A 19278-nucleotide genomic window follows, 5' to 3' on the forward strand; every position below is an offset into this window, starting at 1 on the left:
TAACTATGCCATTGATTACTCAGTTTAACATTAATTAAATGTTTAAGAGTTGCATGTTGATCTTATAAGAATATTTCCATTTCTACTGGCAGGCTGATCTCTATAAATCCCTTTTGATAGTTTTGGTAATAAATTTTCCTTTGAACTCAGTGGCTTAGAGCTGCCCTGCTACAAATAATCATCAAGGTTCTGCCCTTCAGTAGGGGGTATCTGGGAGCCCAACTGATCAAAATGGAATTCTTCACCATAGAAACTCACTCTACTGAGAATTCATCAAAGAAATATCCAGTAAAATGGGGATATTTCGGGATGTGATATGAAGATGGACTTGCAGTTCTGGTAGAGTTGAGGTAAGGGGAATTAGATCTTAGAGGGGTGGGTGCAGACATACATTAGAGGGAAAACTGCCCACCCTGGAGGTTAATCAAAGCAAAAATAAATGGCTATGGGGAAGGAGAAGGTGACATTTGAATTATCCAGAGGCAATCAGGGAAAGATTCAAGTGATCTCAGTAGAATAGTGTAAAGAGGATTACAAATAAAATAATATGAACACTTTGGGGAATGAGAAGTCCTGCAGAATCAGAGACTGTCAAACCTAGAATAGACCTGGAAACTAAGGTCCAGACAGGTTAAATATCTTGCCCATGTAGATGAACCTTCCAAATAATTGAAAGCTAACCCCTGCCTCCTTAAACAGAAAATACTAAAAATAACATTCTTACTGATGATTCATGGGAGTAATTATTCCCATCCTTTATTTTACTGTGCTAAATATAAATACAATGATGTCTTCAGGAGCTTTTGAAGTGTTTGTCTCCACACTGAATGGGCTCAGACTAATAAATGCTTTGCTAATTGTATCGATTTAAATTCCTCTTTCTCCTCTCTTTCTCAGCTTGTAAGTTGTTATTCTCGTCTTCATTTCTCTTTCTAATTTGCTGTTCCAAAACAGTTATATGCTAGAAAACTACAAGAAGACGACAAGTTTATTAGAGCTCTATCTAAGGTTCACTATTCATCTTGACAAGTATTTCAATAGCCTGGCTTTACAGTTCTTGGACCTTCCTAAACATCCATGATTTATATCTTCACTCTACTCTATAAGTCTAGGCCATTCCTTTGACTTCTTACCCAGAACTCCTTTGAAGCTCTCAAAACTCTGAAATTTCCATCTTAGAACATTATAACCCTAGGGACCACAGAGGCCATTTTATCTGATCTGATTTATCTTCTCATTTTTTTGATAAGGAAACTAAAACTCAGAAAGATTAAGCCCAGGTTCATACAGATAGTATGTCCAACTTTTTCTTATCTTTTCCATCTCGTTTCTCCACTCCACTCCTTTCACCCATTCTCCCAGTACATCAAGGTCTTTGTTGCTTCACTGATCTCCTTATCCAACCTAGATAGTCATTTCAGTGATACTCTAAAGTACTGCAATTCCTCATGCCTGTGACATGCCTTCCCAATTTCCAACCCCGGAGAGAGGCCATAGCAGGCTATTTCCACCATCATCCTTAGACTGCTAAGAATTGATAGAAAGTGTTGCAAAAACACTACAAATCCATGCTGACTTTATCTGAGCCTTAACTGCTGCTCAACAACCCTTTTAGTCATCTATTGTTTTCTCAGCAAACACCCTGAAATGGACACTTCAAATTGTTGCCACTTTCCTCAGTAATTCCAACTCTATATCCACATCCACTCACTCTTAAAAGCCAAGTCCACTGCCTCCTTTAGTGAACAAAGAAAACATGAGCTTTCTCAAAATTTACTCCTCTCCACCTCCAAAAATTGTTTATATTTCTACCCATCCTCTCTCTTTCCTCCAGTCTGAGAAAGGAAAAAGTGCCCCTCCTTTCTAGACACCCTTCCACCTGTGCTTTGATTTCATTCCCTTCTACTTCTTCTTAGACTTGGCTTAATCATATGTTTCCTTGTGCATCATTAATCTCCCCTTACATTTCAGACTTCCCCCTTTCTAAAAAAAATAATGAATTCTTTCCTAGAATTCATTTCCTTTCTCAAGCTCCCATTCAATCTCTGTTTTGGGGTCTTCTCAAAAAGAGAATTCTCCTTCATTTCCCATTCATTCCTTAACATTTGACAATCTGGTTTTCCATTTACCTAAAATTGCTCTTTTGGAGGTACCGATGATTAACATATCACATTTTCTCAGTTCTCATCATCTTTACCTTCTCTGAAACATTTGCCTTCCCCTCTCTCATAAAACTATTTTTCTTCCTTGGGCTTCTAAGATGTTAAAGAAGCTTCTAGTTTTTCTCCCATCTCTTTGACTACTCCTCAAGTTTTCTTTGTTGAGTTTCTTCCTACCTAAAAAAATCGACCATTTACTTAACAACTCCAATAGTTTGTCTACATTCCATTCTAACTCAATATTCTAATCACTGGTAACCTCATCCACTTATGTACCTTCAACTATTTATTACCCATCAATGAATTATTCCCAAATTTATCAATCAGGTTCCAGACTCACATCTCCTACTATCTGTTGGAAATTATCACCTGGATGTCCTGCCAGGATCTCAAACTTAATACACCCAAAGCTGAACGAATCTCACGTTCTCAATGCAAGCCAGCTTCCTTCTCTGACATCAGGAAATCCCCTTTGATTCCTCCCTCTTCTTGCTCTTTTACATCTGTTGTTCAGGCATTTCAAACTCTGTGACCCCATTTGGGGTTTTCTTGGCAAAGATACTCTAGTGGTTTGCCATTTTCTTCTCCAAATGGTTTGCCATTTTCTTCTCCAGCTCCTTTTATAGGGGAGGAAACTGAAGCAAGAAGGGTTAAATGACTTACCCAAGGTTACACAGCTAGTAAATGTCTGAGGCCAGATTTGAACTCAAGTCTTCCTTACTCCAGGTTTCGCACTGTGTCTACTGAGCTGCCTAGTTGCCTTTTGTACTTATTACATAGGGCAGTTATAACATTAGACTATATCAGGGATTGTCTTTTTTTCCTCTTTGTATCCTCAGAGCTTAGTACAGTGCCTGAACCATAGTTGATGCTTAGTAATAACTGGGGGTGTCATTTTTATGAGGCTTACATAAGCTAACATAAAGAATTTTGCCAACTTTAAAGTGCTATCTAAATGCCAGATGTTACTATTATCCCTCCCTTAAGCAGCATATACTACTCAGCCTTCTTTCTAGACTATAAGCTTCATGAGAGCAGGGACCTGGGTTCTAGTCTCGGCTCTGACATTCCCTGTATGGCCCTAATAGGACTCACCCTACTTCCTTCACAAGATTGTGAGGAAGCTATTTGGAGGACTTTTAAAACCTAGAGAAAGGTAACACATTCATTCTCATTTTTCCCACAACGCTTAGCACATTAGGTTCAATACATAGTTGTTAAATTGAATTAAGTGAACACCTAAGGGGTTCCACTAGGAGGAAATATACACTTTGGCTGTTTTTACCATTTTCACTTCCTTCCTAGTTCTTGGGTAGGTTTTTAGAAGTTAAAAATTGCCAGATTGGTGATTTTTATCTATGTGAAATGTCCCTGGATTTCACATGATCTTAACTTCTGATTATCTGAAATCACCAAGTTAGCTCTTGGGTAAAGACCATCTTCTTTGATAATATGAGTGTTTATCTTGTCCCTTCAGCCAAGCAGGAAACCCTTCATGGGTGCAAAGTGTGGTTTGTAGATTTCTTGAAAAATCCTCATCACTTCACACAGATTAAGTCCCAAAGTAATTGTTTTGCAGATGAATATCCTTTAAGGTGAAGCCCAGGGTTCAATTCCTCCACCTTCCCTTATTTCCTTTGTTAAACACTTACTTTGTGATAGGCACTGTGCTTAAGACAGCCAGATGATTCAGGAAGCTAGGAAGCTCAATGGATAGAGAGCCAGGCCTGGAGACAGGAGTTCCTGGATTCAAATCTGGCCTCAAACCTGTCCTAGCTGTGTGACCCTGGGCAAGTCACTTAGCCCCCATTGCCTAGCCCTTACCACTCTTCTGCCTTGGAACCTACATTTAATATTTATTCTAAGACAGAAGGTAAGGGTTAAAAAAAAAAAGATAGCAAGGTGAAATAGTGAATAGAACCCAAACACCAGAGTCAGAAAGATTCAAATTTAAATCCAACCTCAGATTCTTTCTAGTTGTGTGACCCTGGACAAATAACTTAATCACTACCTGCCTCAATTTCCTCCACTGTAAAATTTGGAAAATAATGTATTGTTATGAGGATCAAATGAGATAGTGATAAAAAGCCCTTAACAGAGTACACAGCACTTATTAGGTCTTATAGAAATGCTTATTATTTTCCCTCAGGCTGTCCAGCTAGTTCTATGATCCTCTCAGTCATTTAACCACTATCTGCCTATTTGTTCAACTATAAAATATGGATAATCCTAGCACCTACCTACCAAAGTTGTCATGAGGATCAAAAAAGCTAACATTTTTTAAGCTTTTGATAAAGTTCCTGGCACATAGTAGGCCCTGAATAAATACGATTTTTCTTTCTTCTATCTCTCAAATCTCTCTATTAAAATTTTATCATCTTATTATATTATTATTAGTTCCCTGAAGGCAGAAACTGTCTTTTTTTTTTCTTCTACCCTTCTCCAATGCAGTTTAAGTGTAGTAAGATAGTGCAAGTAGAATTTTAATGCATGCTTGTCAAACTGAACTGAATTGGTCAATTGCCAACCATGCCATTCACTGAAGGAGTCCTGTGTTTTTCCCAGATGTTTTGGAGAAGATGTCTGCATTAGCATCCCAGATGTGGATGCCTATGTGATGGTGCTGCAGGCCATAGAGCCCAGAATCACCATCAGTGGAACAGATCACCTCGTGAGGCCAGCTGCCCAGTTTGAAAGCACCAGAGGGGTGACTCTCTTTCCTGATGTCAAGATCGTGAGCACCTTTGCCAAAGCAGAGCCTCCTGAAGACTCAAAGGAGGAAGACCAAGGTTAGTTTGGAATGGTTTTATTAACTTCCTGACAGCATTCGAGGCTGTATTTCAAGGTGCAACCATTTTTTAACAAGTGTGTAGTAAAATGAAGGTCTCACTCAGCAGGATTACTCTAAGCTATTGGGAAATTTTCAGCGTTCGTATTTCCAACAGTTTCATTATTGGTAGGGCTGTTCGGTGAAAGCCAAATAAAGTATTTTGAATTATTCAGCTAGGGACCAATATTAGCAACACTGAAGGCTGAAGTATATGCCTGTAGGAAAAACTCTTTTTTTCCCCTCCTTCCACAGTGGTGCTAGTTTATAGGAGAAAAAACCCCATCAATTTAAGAACTGTCCTCAACTATGTTTCTCAAGGAGAATAACTTTCAAGTGTCTATACATCCTTCAGGAGAGTGGTTGCTAATGATCTGCAGGCTTGGGTGGACTGGATTCCCTGAAGGGTTGCTTCTATAATAATCCTAATTACCAGTTGCCTTAAACTACCCCTGCTCCCTGAAGGCTGAAGAATGTTGCAATCGGAGTCCTCCTTGCACACTGCGTAGCTCATAAAAATAAATTGTGTTTTACCTGTCTCCGATTGTGCAGTTTCATAGTTCTATGGTGGTGTGCATTATGGTGTATGAGCTTTCCTTCTCTCCAATGGTCATCTGTGGCTAACATCAGCCAGACAAGAAAGGGGCTTTGACCTCGGCTCTTGGAAACTATAACAAATGCCTCCTGGATTTGGTTTGTACGGTCACCCTAAAGCTCTAGCACCAGCTAATGGGCACAGCAGGAAGGGGCATTAGTGATTTCCAGAATTGTCCTGTTGTTTACAGATCCAATAAGCCAGTTAATTGGCTAGTTAAGAAGATGGGACCTTAGAATCACAGAAGCATGGATATAGAGCCAGAAGAGACTTTAAGTATCGTTCAGTTTAAGTTTCTTGGTTACAAACAAGGTAACTGAGACCTTAGAAGATATTTCCAGGGGACAGCTGGGTGGCTCACTGTATTGAGGATCAGACCTAGAGAGTGGAGGTTCTGGGTTCAAATGTGGCCTCAGATACTTCCTAGTGGGTGATCCTGGGTAAGTCATTTAACCCCCCTTGCCTAACACTTACCACTCTTCTGCCTTGGAATCAGTATCTAGCATTGATTCTAAGATAGATGATAAGAGTTTTTCGAAAATTATTTTTTAAATGGTATTTGATAAAGGTCACAAGGCAATAAGTGGCAGAGCCAAGATTCAAACCCTGGTCCTATGTCCTACTAACTCCGGATCCAGTACTCTTTTCTCCACACCATTCCACCTTTATTGTAAGCTATTAATAATTATCAATAAGTTTGTCTAAAAATTAGTAATGTAAAATTAGTTGATAGCCTATTAGTCAAGAAACCTGGATACTGATTTTCCTAATGTTTAATTATATATCTATTAATTTTTTAGTAAATAATATTTACCTACTACATCATATTTACTCATTTTAGTAAGCTATATTTCTTTATATGTTTACTATACTATATTTTTGTATTGTATATTTGACTATATATTATATATGTTTGCTAATTTTATATTAACAAATACTTAACTATAACCTAGTCCTTATGTAACTAATGCTCATTATAATGCTTTGAATGAGTTATTTCAATGGGCCTCAGTTTCCCCATCAGTAAAATAAATGAGAAGTGGACAAGAAAATCCATGAAGTCCCTTTCTACTATAAAAGACTATTATTATTTCATTGTCTGTTAGAAAGTTAGTTTCTCTCATAGTGGACCAAAGTATCAGACTTGGAAACAGGAAGATGGAGTTCAAATGCTACCTCAAACACTTAACTGTGTGATCCTGAACAAGTCATTCTTCCTCAGTTTCTTCATTTGTAAAGTAGAGATAATAACATCTACTTCTTAAGATTATTGTAAGAATCAGATGAGTTTACCTATGTAAAGCCCCTTACAAATCTTAAGTGTGCTACAAAAATGCTAGCATTATCATCATTATTATTTCATCTGGAGGCAAAGGCTCAAATTACCTTTCCATAGATACAATATTCATGGCCCCATAAATGTATCTGATACAACTGAAAGGTAGGGGGAGGGAGAAGTACAAAAATTCAAGAGGAATTTTTAAAGGACTGACCACCCTGACCACTAATATGACCCCCACCATCATCAAAATTTGGAATAAAACTGGCTAAGCAAGTCTTCCCCAGGCCATCACCAGGAGCCACCAGCTCAATATAGGCTGACTTGGCAACTCAAGGCTCCCAGATTAGACTAAGGAGCACTACTGTTAGGAAGTCTTTATGGACTCTAGGAAAATAAAAGTTACTGTGGGAAGTTAGGGTCAAGTTTTCAATATGTGACTCTCCAATCAGGAGAGGACTTGAGAAGTTCTCCTTGTCCCCATTGCCCACCTGCCATCTTTCTCTTCCCAGGATCATCATTAATAAGACAGAAGAGCTAGAAAAACACTATGTAGAGGAACTCTCCAGATCAATTTTCAATTATGTTGTTCACACTTCTGCCTATGTTCTTGAATGCCTTTGAAATGGGATTAAGTTTTTTGGTGTGTGTGTGTGTGTTTTTCCCCCAGAACTTCTGCCCTCTGGCTGGCATTTTTCAAGGTTTAATACGTTCTTAAAACTATTCAACCATTTCCTTGAAAAATTGAGAGTCATAAAATAAGTCAGAGAGCGAGCAAAAGAGGAGAAGCCTATGGTAACATTATGCCCTAAAGGCAGGACAGGGTTATATACAATTCTTCTCTCGGCTTTCCATGCTAACATGTTGGTGGGTAGCCAACTCCTCCCAAGTAACATATTTGCAGTTTACTAGAGACTTTCAAGAGGTGATCTATCAATATAAAACAGTAGCCCTAATATTTAGAGTTTGGGATTTGGGAGAGATATTTTTGGCCAGAGTAGAGATTTGACAGGGAGACAAAAGTAGTAGGGACTTAGTATCATAAGATCATAGGTCTAGAAATGGAAGGGACCTTAGGGGTCATTTGGTCTACTCCTTCCCTTTAGAGATGGAGAAACTGAAGCCCAGCAGTGACCAGCTCTCTTATTCTATCTATAATAGAAGTTCTTAATCTGGTGCATATCAACCTTTGTAAAAAAAAAGTTTTGTTAACTATTATTTCAATATAATTGACTTCCTTTGTAATCTTATGAATTTTATTTTATCCATTCTAAAATTACTTGAGGGGCAGTTAGGTAGCTCATTGGATAGAGAGCCAGGCCTAGAGATGGATACTTCCTAGCTGTGTGACACTGTACAAGTCACTTAACTCCCATTGACTAGTCCTTACTGCTTCTTTGCCTTGGAACCAATACCTAGTATTGATTCTACAACAGAAGGCAAGAGTTTAAAAAAAAATTGACTTGGAAGAGTCCATAAGCTTCACCAAACCAGCAATGGAGTCCAACACAAAATAAGTTAAGAACCTCTGATTTAAGATAATAGCAGCCCTATGTACAGATGTGGAGCACAGTAATTGTGTCAGAGGCTAACAGTGATGACAGCAAACGTAATAATGTTAGATGTATACAGGTGTCCCTCCCACATTGTGACTTTCCTCTCGGCAGTTTCAATATATCAAGTGTCAACATAAAAAAATAAAATGGAGATTTTGTAGAAGTTGTCAATAACATGTAACGGCCAACAGATGTCACAGAAAAACTTAAAGAAATCCAAAATGCATAAAATATATGTAGAGTATATCAATATCAATATATTTTATCTTTTAATACTATAAATATGCACAATTTCTTTCACTGTAAATACTCTATAGAAAAAAAAAGAAAAAAATCAGAGCTTCTCTGGTATAAAAAGAGGTCAAAGAAATTTAACAAGAATTTTCCAGATCATCTAACCCCTACTACATGGAAGAGATACCTGTGTATAAATATGTATATATATATACATATATATATATATATATGTATGTAGGAAGTATCTGAGGCCAGTTTTGAACCACACTAATCCAGAGATGTATATATACATACATATATATATGTATACACATTTATATTTATATATATTCATATACACACATATATATATACACATGGAAGCATGGGAGAAGAATTATTTGTGTTTATTGAATTTGTGGGGGGGGTCCTTTTTCTTTGTAACTCTAGCACCTAGCACAGTGCCTGGCACATGATAGGCTCTTAATAAATTCTAATCAAGTGACTGACTGCACTTTCCTTATTGTAACCTTATGATATAAACAGCCCAAGTATTATTATCCCCTCATTTTATAGGTAAGTAAACTGAGGTTCATAGAAGAAGAGGGTTGTGACAAAATTCACATGACTAATAAACAGTAAAACAAATTCAATTAATCCTGGGGAGCTGATTCTAGTGCTCTTTTTTTTCCCCCTAATCCTTACCTTCTGTCTTGGTAATAATTCTAAGACAGAATTGTGGTAAGGACTAGGTTAGTGATGGGCAACCTTTTGAGCTTGGTGGGTCAAAATTTGCCAAAAAATCAAGCATAATCCGGGTAATATGTTACTTCAAGAGAAAAAACATAATTTTGTGATATTTAGAGTTTAAATAACAAAATATATAATATTAATATATAACTGTATTTAATAAACCAAAAACTAATTATTTAACTTACCTGCTTAGTGACTTCTTTGTTCATCTGTCAGTTGGTTTCTTTTGTTGGTCTTGATATTATTTAACTTGTGGGGTACTGTGAACTAAGATAAGTGAGGGGGAGGGGGGATTCTTTAACTAACCTGCCTATTAGTGACTTTTTTGTTGCTGAATTTCATTGGCTAAATCTTCAATTGAAGGTTGGTATTTTATACACTTCAAGCCCAAGCAAGCACTACTAACTTCACCTGTTAATCTGTTTTGGTTTTTTTTTTGTGTTGGTTTTTATACTATTTAATGCTGAGAATAAGGTCTCACAAAAGTATGTAGAGGGAAAAATTGTGAGCAAAGCCATTGCTATATTTTTCAGGGTACTAAAAGTGTCTGGTAATCAGTTCCAGGCACTCCCCCATTGCACATGGGTTTGAGCCCCACCCAGTCTTCCAGAGGCCTGGCCCTGCCCCAGCCTGCCTGCCCACAGGGCTCTGTCTGCACAGGGGCTCCTCCTCCCTATCCCTGTGAGATCCCCATGTGCTCTAGTCACCTGGCGCATACTGCCCACCACTCACCCCCTATGGCCAGCCCATGGAGCAGCCCTGCCCGCCAGGCGGGGCCAGGGTATGGCCAGGGCCATGACTGCAGGTGAGCAGCCCCCCAGGTGGCCCTGAGGCATGCTGAGTCTGCATGGGGCAGCTTGCCATCGAAAAATGGCTATGTGTGTCAGTGCTGGCACACATGTCATAGGTTCACCATCATGGGAGTAGGCAAATGAGGTTAAGTGACTTGCTGAGGGTCAAATAGCTAGGAAGTGTCTGAGGCCAGATTTGAACCACACTACTCCAGAGATGTCCCTTAGACCTCTGCTTTTTTCTCCCCCATTCTATAGCACCAAAGCATGTGCTCTTAGAAGAGATGCTACACAACCTTGATTTCTGTGACATTTTGGTTACTGGAGAAGAACTTGAACCTGGGCAGGAGTGCTTAGAACTAGACTATGATGAGCTACGAGAAAGACATCTAGATGCCACAAACTCCACATCAGGCTATTCTATATATGGTAAGAAAATTAACAATACTTTTTCCCCCTTCCCCTTATTGCTGGTGGCTTTCCTGTGAGAAGTGGCCCTGACTTAAACTTTATGACCTACTAAAATGGACTGGTCAGAGATCACGGAGAAGACCACTCAGGTTTCTATATTATACTGCTATGGCCCAATCAACAGGAGGGACATGAGTTCTGATTTATGATTTTGGTCACCAGGTCTTTTTTTTTTTAATCATGACTTTCAGGTAATCCAGTAGTTCTTAGATTGTCTCTCCTCAATCTATTTTCAAGGTCAGTTGTTTTTGTTCATATTTTCTTCTATTTTTTCATTCTTTTGATTTTGTTTTATTGTTTCTTGATGCCTCGTGAAGTCACTAGCTTCTATTTGCCCAATTCTAATTTTTAAAAACTGATTTTCTTCCATGAATTTTTGATCCTCCTTTTCCATTTCATACATTCTACTTTTCACAGAACTCTTTTTTCTTCATTGGACTTTTTTTACCTCTTTTTTCCAGTAGATCTATTCTGCTTTTTGAGAAACTCTTTTCTTCATTTTTTGTGCCTTTTTTCCACTTGACCAATGTTGCTTTTTAAACAGTTATTTTCTTTTTGCATCACTTTAATTTCTTTTCCCCATTTTTCTTCTCACTTATTTGCTTTTTGAATTCATTTTTTGAGCTTTTCTAGTGCCTAAGACCAACTCCCATTTTTCTTTGAAGTTTTGCATGTGGTTGCTTTGCTCTCACCATTTCCCTATTGAATCTATACCTTGCTTTTGTCTCCATAAAAATGTTCTATACTTGGGCATTCTTTTGCTGTTTGCTAATTTTCCTAAGTCTTTTTTATCTGTGGACTGGGAATTCTGGAAACTGCTGATTCTGTCTCTTCTTCTGAAGGCTTGAAGCACTGTGAGATATTTTTCACTAGGGGTAAGGGCTTCACCACAGACTTGGAAGATACAAGCACTATGGGCCCTTCCTACAGGCTGGTACCAGGGCTTGGGACTTCAAGGGGTGGGTGTCAGGTGTTCTTCTGTTGCCTTAGTCAGAGTCCTGGGATCCCAAAGTTGGCCTATACTCAAGCTTAGAACCTGATACAGTTGGTCAGCCAATACTCCTCTGTGTGCAATTTTATTTCTAGTTCCCCATTATCCTACTCTCTCTGCCTACCCTTACAAGTTATTTTCCACAGGAAAGCCTCCTCACTCTGGTTTTCTTGTTCATTCTATGACTTCAGTAGTTTTGAAGCCTTATTTTAAGGTTGATTTGACAGGATTCTTGAAGCAGTTCCAGCTTTCACCTCTACTCAGCTGTCATCTTGGCTTCACCCTAGTCACCAGGTCTTGATGACCATCTTGGCTCACTCATACCTAAGGGAATCATCTTGATGAGTGCTTCCCATTTAATTGTAGTTCCCAAACCCTTAGTAAGTAGTAGAATAGAAATTCTTACCCTAGACTTCTAATTCCAAGGGCTTCACATTAAAGTTCTTTAAAACATTAAATAATTCCCCAAATACACTTCAAATATATTTTTTCCTCCCTAAAATAAGCATAGGCATGTTTGAAGCATTATAGGCTTATTATCATCACAATTATTGTAAGCACATAATGAATAAATCTAAAAGAATATTGTGAGTAATATAATAAGTTACTCCAGTTATTCGTGGCACCATTTTTTTTAGTTAAAAGGAGCTTGTGGAACAAAAAAAACCTTCAGAACTAATAGCAAACCTTTGAGAGACCTTAGAAACCACGTGTCCAAACTACAACCCTCCCATTGTATGTGAACCTCCTACCTTACTCTAGATAGGGGAGGGAGGAAGCCCTCCCATTGGGCTGCTGGGAAGGCAGGTCATGTGAAAAATGTCCTCATTCATGTATGGAAAGGGAAAGGGAGCAGCCCTGTCCAGCATGCTCTGTCATGTGTTCCATAGATTCAGCAACATAGACCTAGATGTATGATCTTTTCTTTCACCTTTAAATTCTACTTTAGGAATATTTGCTAAGAGAGAACCAATCTGCCCAATCTATAATCACCATCAAATGGAAATGATTATAGAATGTGGAGAGCCATAATAACCCTGCTATCTGATAGAGTCTCAGTTTGGGGAAATGAAGGCTGCATAGCAGACTTCAGAAAAGATGATGCACCCACTGAACCCCCTCTGAGTGACTTCTCCATCTAACTTCCCTTACTAATGGAATTGTTCTCTTCCCAGTACAGGAGAAATAATATAAGAGCAAATACTTACAGAGTTAACACACATATATCCCACTTTAACCACCCCCCAGATTATTACCCTAAAAAGATTACATTCACAGAATTAAAACCTAAATATCATCACCCATTACCTCTCCCTTTTCTCTCTTAGCAGAGGTAGACTTAGATGCCCCATACCCACTGTTAGCCAAACACGCAAGCACCACAATCAATCACTCCTCTGAAGCACAAGCTATTGACACACTTTGCTGGTTCACTATGTTTACCATAACCAGGCAACATCATTAAGATGCCTTAATGAAACACAAGAAAAAATGTAACTTGGAAATTGAGGAAAATTCCCATTTCAGTCTGTCTTAAATTACCCTCTAACTCTGTACCTAGCTACAAAATGTTTTGTTACCCATTTCCTAAGTAATTGCAGTTGATTGTGAAAACTAATCAAAAGCAACAATGATCTTCTAGCTGATCATTCCACAGGTCAGGAGGAACTAACCTCCAGATCACCCTATGCTTGTCATTCATCTCCATCACTTGTAGCAACATGGTAAATGATCACAGAATGTTGATTGAGTGATTTGTTAATGTGTGACACAGCCAATTATCTGTAGATCATGTATGTTGAAAAATGATTGTGTGCCAAAAAAACATGTACTCACTGAAGCTATATAATAAAAAAAAATGTACAATAGCAGAATAGCTACATGAAAAACAGTAGGGGTATGATTACTCCCCACAATAGAATAATTTGATTGGATCTTTGGAATTGGACTCTTTCCAAGAAATAACCCTCATTTCAATAGCAAAGCTTAATTTGATATTTTTCCCCCTCATCCCCTCCACCAGCAGAATCCTCTCTCTTGGTAAATACAGGGAACTGAACACATAAGCCACAACTTAATCTTGTGGCACACTCCTTAGAATGACCTATGTGTGATTTTCATGACCTAGGTGTGGGAACAATGACCAGCTATGAACAGGTCCTTCGCCAAGTCCGCTATCGCAATTGGCAACCAGCTAGCCTTGATGATAGAAAATTCCAGATCAAATGCTCAGAGCTCAATGGACGCTATACCAGTAATGAATTTAACTTAGAGGTGAGTCATGCTATTTCATTTTACATATACATTCCTGGTCCTAGAGTGTAAGGATAATTTTAGCATTGTGATCTAAACTACATTTAATTATTGGTCGCTATGGGATATCCCAAATAATACAATACCCAAGTCAGCTGGAAATTATGGTGATTTTAATTAATATAGAGAGAAAAAATTAAGAAGAGAGAAAGAAAGGAAAGAGTTAATTTAAACTGTTCTGGCTCAGACTGAGTCAAGCAGGAGTTAAAGGCCTTGGCCAAGGGGGCCTCCCCTGAGCCCAGGGGAAAAGGGAGTCAGCCTTATCACTCACCACAAGACCGTCTCAAAGAAGCTTTCTAAGGGAGCTCCTCCAGGCTGAGTTCCAGGATCGAACTGGTGCCCAGGCCTGCTCACAGGAAGTCACCAGCCAGATCCACCTCTCTGGGGAAAGAGAGTGAAGAGAGGAAATGACGCGTCCTATATAGACAGTTTTACGTCACTTTCCTGTATCTTATCTGTACCAGTGGTAGCTTAGCTTGACTTAGGAGAGCCTAGGGGTCTGTTAGCTATTTCTACACATATCTATCAAAAGGCCATCCTCCTAGATACTCAATCCTTAAATATGGGTGCAGACATTCCTGACCTTGTTAGACCAAGTAGGGTGGAGCAATGTAAAGTTCCCAAGACATTCCTGATTCTGTTAGACCAAGTATCTCCGTTGTTACAATCAGGAGATTACAACTTTATCTTCCCCTAAAGTATGGTCTGAGTAGAGTGGAGTAGTTTTAAAGTTCACAATCCCCCCCTGATGATCATTGGGAGACTAGTGTCCCCATTGATTATTTAACATAATCATCTTGTAGTCCTAAAGCACTTCTAACTACAGATGTATACAATATTCAATTTCTAAGAGGAAATTATAATAGTTAGGAATGGAAAAGAGAGAAATCAAAACCAATGTTTTGCTAGGCGCATTGACAAAAAGCCAAATTAGGGGCAGTCCCCTTTGGCATAAAAGTATACATTTACAATAAATGTTCAATCAAAGTTCAGTTCAATCAACCACACCCAAAGTTCATTCTTGATCTTCTTGATGTAGTGAAGGTTTTCTGGTATCTTTCTGCAATAGTTCATTCTCTGGATTTAGGAGTTAGCAAACTTCTTTCTTTGAAGATCTTTCTCAAATGAAAATTCAAAATCTTGGATTTTTATTAAAATACAATACACCCCTGAAGTGGGTATTAAAAAACATCCAGTTCAGCTCAGGATGCAATGTTGAGTTATGGGGTTGTATGAGTCAATTATCAAAAGAAGAGAAAAAAAACAAAAATATAAAGAAAAAAATGGAAGAATCTTAAACTTTGGATAGAAAGAAAAAATTCAAAATCAGAATAAAAATTCCAAAATCTATGTACATAAAATGTTGAGTAAGCAAGAATAAATTCATAATAGGACATTGTACAGGTCCAATTTAAAGTAATTTCTATCCCACAAGTCTGTAGGACAGAATGCAGTAATATTTCACTTACCCATTTGCAGCCAAGACTACAGGAAGTTGCCATGCTATAAAAAAGAAAAAGCACTAGAATTTTATTTTGATAGGGAAGTGTCATTCCCTGGTCTGATTTTTACCATGCTCAGGGATATGGGGAGCCAGGATGCTAGGGAATTATATTTTGAAATTGAAATTTCCTCTTAGAAATTGAATATTGTATATATCTGTAGTTAGAAGTGCTTTAGGACTACAAGATGATAATGTTAAATAATCAGTGGGGACACTAGTCTCCCAATGATCATGGGGGGGGGGGGATTGTGAACTTTAAAACTACTCCACCCTACTCAGACCATACTTTAGGGGAAGATAAAGTTGTAATCTCCTGATTGTAACAATGGAGATACTTGGTCTAACAGAATCAGGAGTGTCTTGGGAACTTTACAAGAGAGATCCTAATATCACTCTCTATTTCCATTATGGTCTTCTTAAGAGAAAGAATCTGGGATAAAGAAAGAGGAAATACAAGACTGACCTTGAAGGATAGTTCTAAAGTTCTAATTTGTTCAATTAAAAAAACCTAAGTTTCAATCAAATTAGAGACAGGAGAAATTAAATGAACCCTCCACCTTCTCTCCTTGGTCACCTGCCCACTGATTTCACAAAATGGGGTAGCAATTGCTTTCAGAATCACACAATCACTTACTCTTCTTCCCAAATTCAGGATGAGCTCAAATCTGCATGGGTGGTGAATAGAAAGAGGTGAAAGGAAATAATGGGGAGAGAATTTTTTTTAATATATAACAAACCTGAATGTCCAACATTAGGAGATATTCCAGAGAAAGAAGGATGTTGAGGCAGTGCCATCAGAGGTTCACTAAACAGATGTAACTCCATCGGATATAATTTCACCATAGAAATCCAATGACAGGAACTAGAGCACAGTACAAGATAGCAGGGGAGCTCTTTCTGTTCTCTGTTCACTTGTCTATGTGCTCTGCCCCATCATGGTCCTGTTCACCCTTTTAATTCCACCAACAATCATCAAAAAAAATTTTTTAAACCCTTACCTTCTGCCTTAGAATCAATACCAGGTATTGGTTCCAAGGCAGAAGAGTGGTAAGCACTAGGCAATGGGTGTCAAGTGGCTTGCCCAGGGTCACACAACTAGGAAGTGCCTGAGGCTAGATTTGAACATAGAACCTCCCATCTCTGGACCTGGCTCTCAATCCAATGAGCCACCCAGTTGTCCCCCCCCAAAAAATTTTCTTTTAAAAAATTCAGAGCCTTTTCTTTTGATGTGTCATTTCCCCTTAAACCCTAACAAAGAAAAAATTTTGAGTCAAACCAATATACCTAGCAACCACTTCTGACAGCTTCTATCACATTTCACAAGCCTCTACTTCTCTGCTCAAATGAATTTATTTCATCATCAGTTTTCCTTGACCAAGATTTTCCATCATACTTCTATCTACCTATAAATATTGTTTCTGTTTGCATAATCTTGGGCATTACCTATACTAGGTACCTACTTTAATCTTAATTCTTATCTCACTCAGCATCTGTTTATATAGATCTTTTCATATCTCTCAGTTCCACACAATCATTGATTCTTACAACACAATAATAGTACATTAATTCATATTTTGTTTAGCTATAACTTATACCATGCAAGTGGCTGATGGGCAACCACTTCATTTCTAGTTTCCAAGTTGTATTCTGATAAATACTAATTGAGCTGCCCTCCCTTGCACCGTAATTAGGAATGTAAGGGAGGGCAGCAATCTCACTGTTAGGTATATAACCCAAAGAGAGCAAAGACAAAATAGAATGGTTCCAAATACACAAAAATATTAATAGCAAAACTTTTTTATAGTGACAATAAAGTAGAACTGAAGTACATACCAATTAAATGGAGTACAATTAATTGTGGCAAATGAACCTAATGGAATATCACTGCACCATAAGGAATAATAATGGAGAAAGAAATGGCAAACTACTCCAGTATCTTTGCCAAGAAAACCTCAACTGGAGTTACAAAGAATCACACACATACAACTAAAATAGCTGAACAATAACAAAAAGGAGCAATATAGTTGGAGAATTTGGAGAAGCATGGAAGATTTATATAAACTGATACAAAGAGAAACCAATTAGTACAAGGAAGACAATATAAATAATAACCTAATAATATTTGAGGAAAAAACAACCACTACAAAACTGTAAACTATATAATTATTATGACTATAATTGTTCTCAAAGAAGCAATGGCAAAATGTACCTCCCTTCTTCTTATTTGCAGAACTGGGGAATTGTGGGCATGGAAAATTGTGTCTATTTTATTTTACTGAATCTGCTTGTCTCCCCTCTTTCTCTTTTATTCTTTGTTATAGATGAAGAGAGGCCTATATTCAAAAATAAAGTGATGAAAAAACAATAGATATCAATTAAAATTTTTCATTTTATCATATTTTAATTAATTGATTCATAGAATTTATAAATTTTAATTTTTTTTTAAAACCAGGGGAAGACAGTTTACCTTTGTGAACTAAAAGATACTGCCTGCAAACAGGCTATAGCAGCTGGCCAGCACAACAGCTAAAAGTACAGGTGCAACCAACTTGTTTGTTTACATTTCCAGGTGAATGTTCTGCATGAGATGAACTCAGACACTGTGCATATCAACCACATGATTGTGCAACCTCAATTCCTCCAGTCAATCCATCATTCAGAGCCTGAAATAAGCAGTATGCGTAATTCAGGTAAGAATTTTGGGACTCGTATACCCCATCTAGGCATCACTGCCTCCCCAGCAAGGATATCTTCCCAACCTACAATCATTCACAATTCCCAGGGTCACCCTTTAGGAAACCAAGGGAATATTTGAATTAGAAAGGGAGTTAGAATTACTAACTTTGCCAATGACTGTGTTAAATGTCAAATGGCTGCACTTGTGCTGGCTTTGTTAGTAACACCTATGTAATCGTCAACAGAGCATTTAACCTCTTAGGGCCTCACAAGTTGCCTCCTTGTTAAGAGAAAAGACCAGTGCCAAAGAAACAGAATAGTCCTGGAAAGTGTTTGACAAAACCTGCATAGAATATGAGCAGCCATCTGGAGCTGAAGATTAGACTGCCTTTCTTTAAAAATGTGTTTATTTCAGAGTTATAACACTCCCAGCCAAGAAATGGATGAGATAGAATTGAAATCTTGTCTTATGACAAGGAAGAAGACCACCTATATAAGTAGTCAGGATATATGAAATGATAATAAATTCTTAGACTATTCATGGAGTCAGAAAAACAGGAATTCAAATACTACTTCATATTAGTGTGACCTTAGGAAATCCTTGCCTCTGTCTGCTCCAGTTTCCTCAACTGAAAAATGCTAATAAGAATAGCGTGGTGAGGATCAAAGGAGACAACAAATAGAAAGCAAGCCTTAAAAGTCTTATACTACTATTTTTAATGATTGAAACTCTCGAGTCAGTGTTTCTTCATTTTAAGTTAATTAATCAACTGCCAAAGACAGCCTAAAATGACGAATTAATTCCTTCCACAATCTCAATGGGCATCCAAGAGCTTGAACATGGCAAAAGAGACAGAGAGAGTTCCTGTGCAGACCCATATATATGCTTTGTGACCTCACCACTCAGTCCTTCCCCTGGACACCCCAAGACATTTCTGATTGGTAAAAGAGCCACTAGGGAGGTAGACTTAGAGACCCCATCTCCTCCCTCATTCCTTCATCACAAGAAAGGGCAGGACTTTGTAAGGATGCCAATGCATCTTTCTTCCTCCCCACATGGCTGGGTCACGGTAGTCCAACATGGTGGCTAGAGCTTGCTGACTTCCCTTTCCTAAGAGAGTTCTTATTTAGAGAAATAAGGAGCATG

General features: G+C 38.1%; 1 protein-coding gene across 1 annotated transcript in view; it reads left to right on the forward strand.

Moving 5' to 3' along the window:
- The window catches only part of CLSTN2 (calsyntenin 2), a 1000106-nt gene that overhangs the window by 975866 nt on the left and 4962 nt on the right, over positions 1–19278 (forward strand). The window contains exons 12-15 of the mRNA XM_007493952.3: positions 4725–4948; positions 10435–10605; positions 13767–13912; positions 18025–18145. Of these exons, the coding sequence (XP_007494014.2) occupies positions 4725–4948; positions 10435–10605; positions 13767–13912; positions 18025–18145 (662 nt within the window). The remainder of the gene's footprint in view (positions 1–4724; positions 4949–10434; positions 10606–13766; positions 13913–18024; positions 18146–19278) is intronic.

This window comes from Monodelphis domestica, chromosome 4 (assembly GCF_027887165.1).
Source record: "Monodelphis domestica isolate mMonDom1 chromosome 4, mMonDom1.pri, whole genome shotgun sequence".
Lineage (NCBI taxonomy): Eukaryota > Metazoa > Chordata > Mammalia > Didelphimorphia > Didelphidae > Monodelphis > Monodelphis domestica.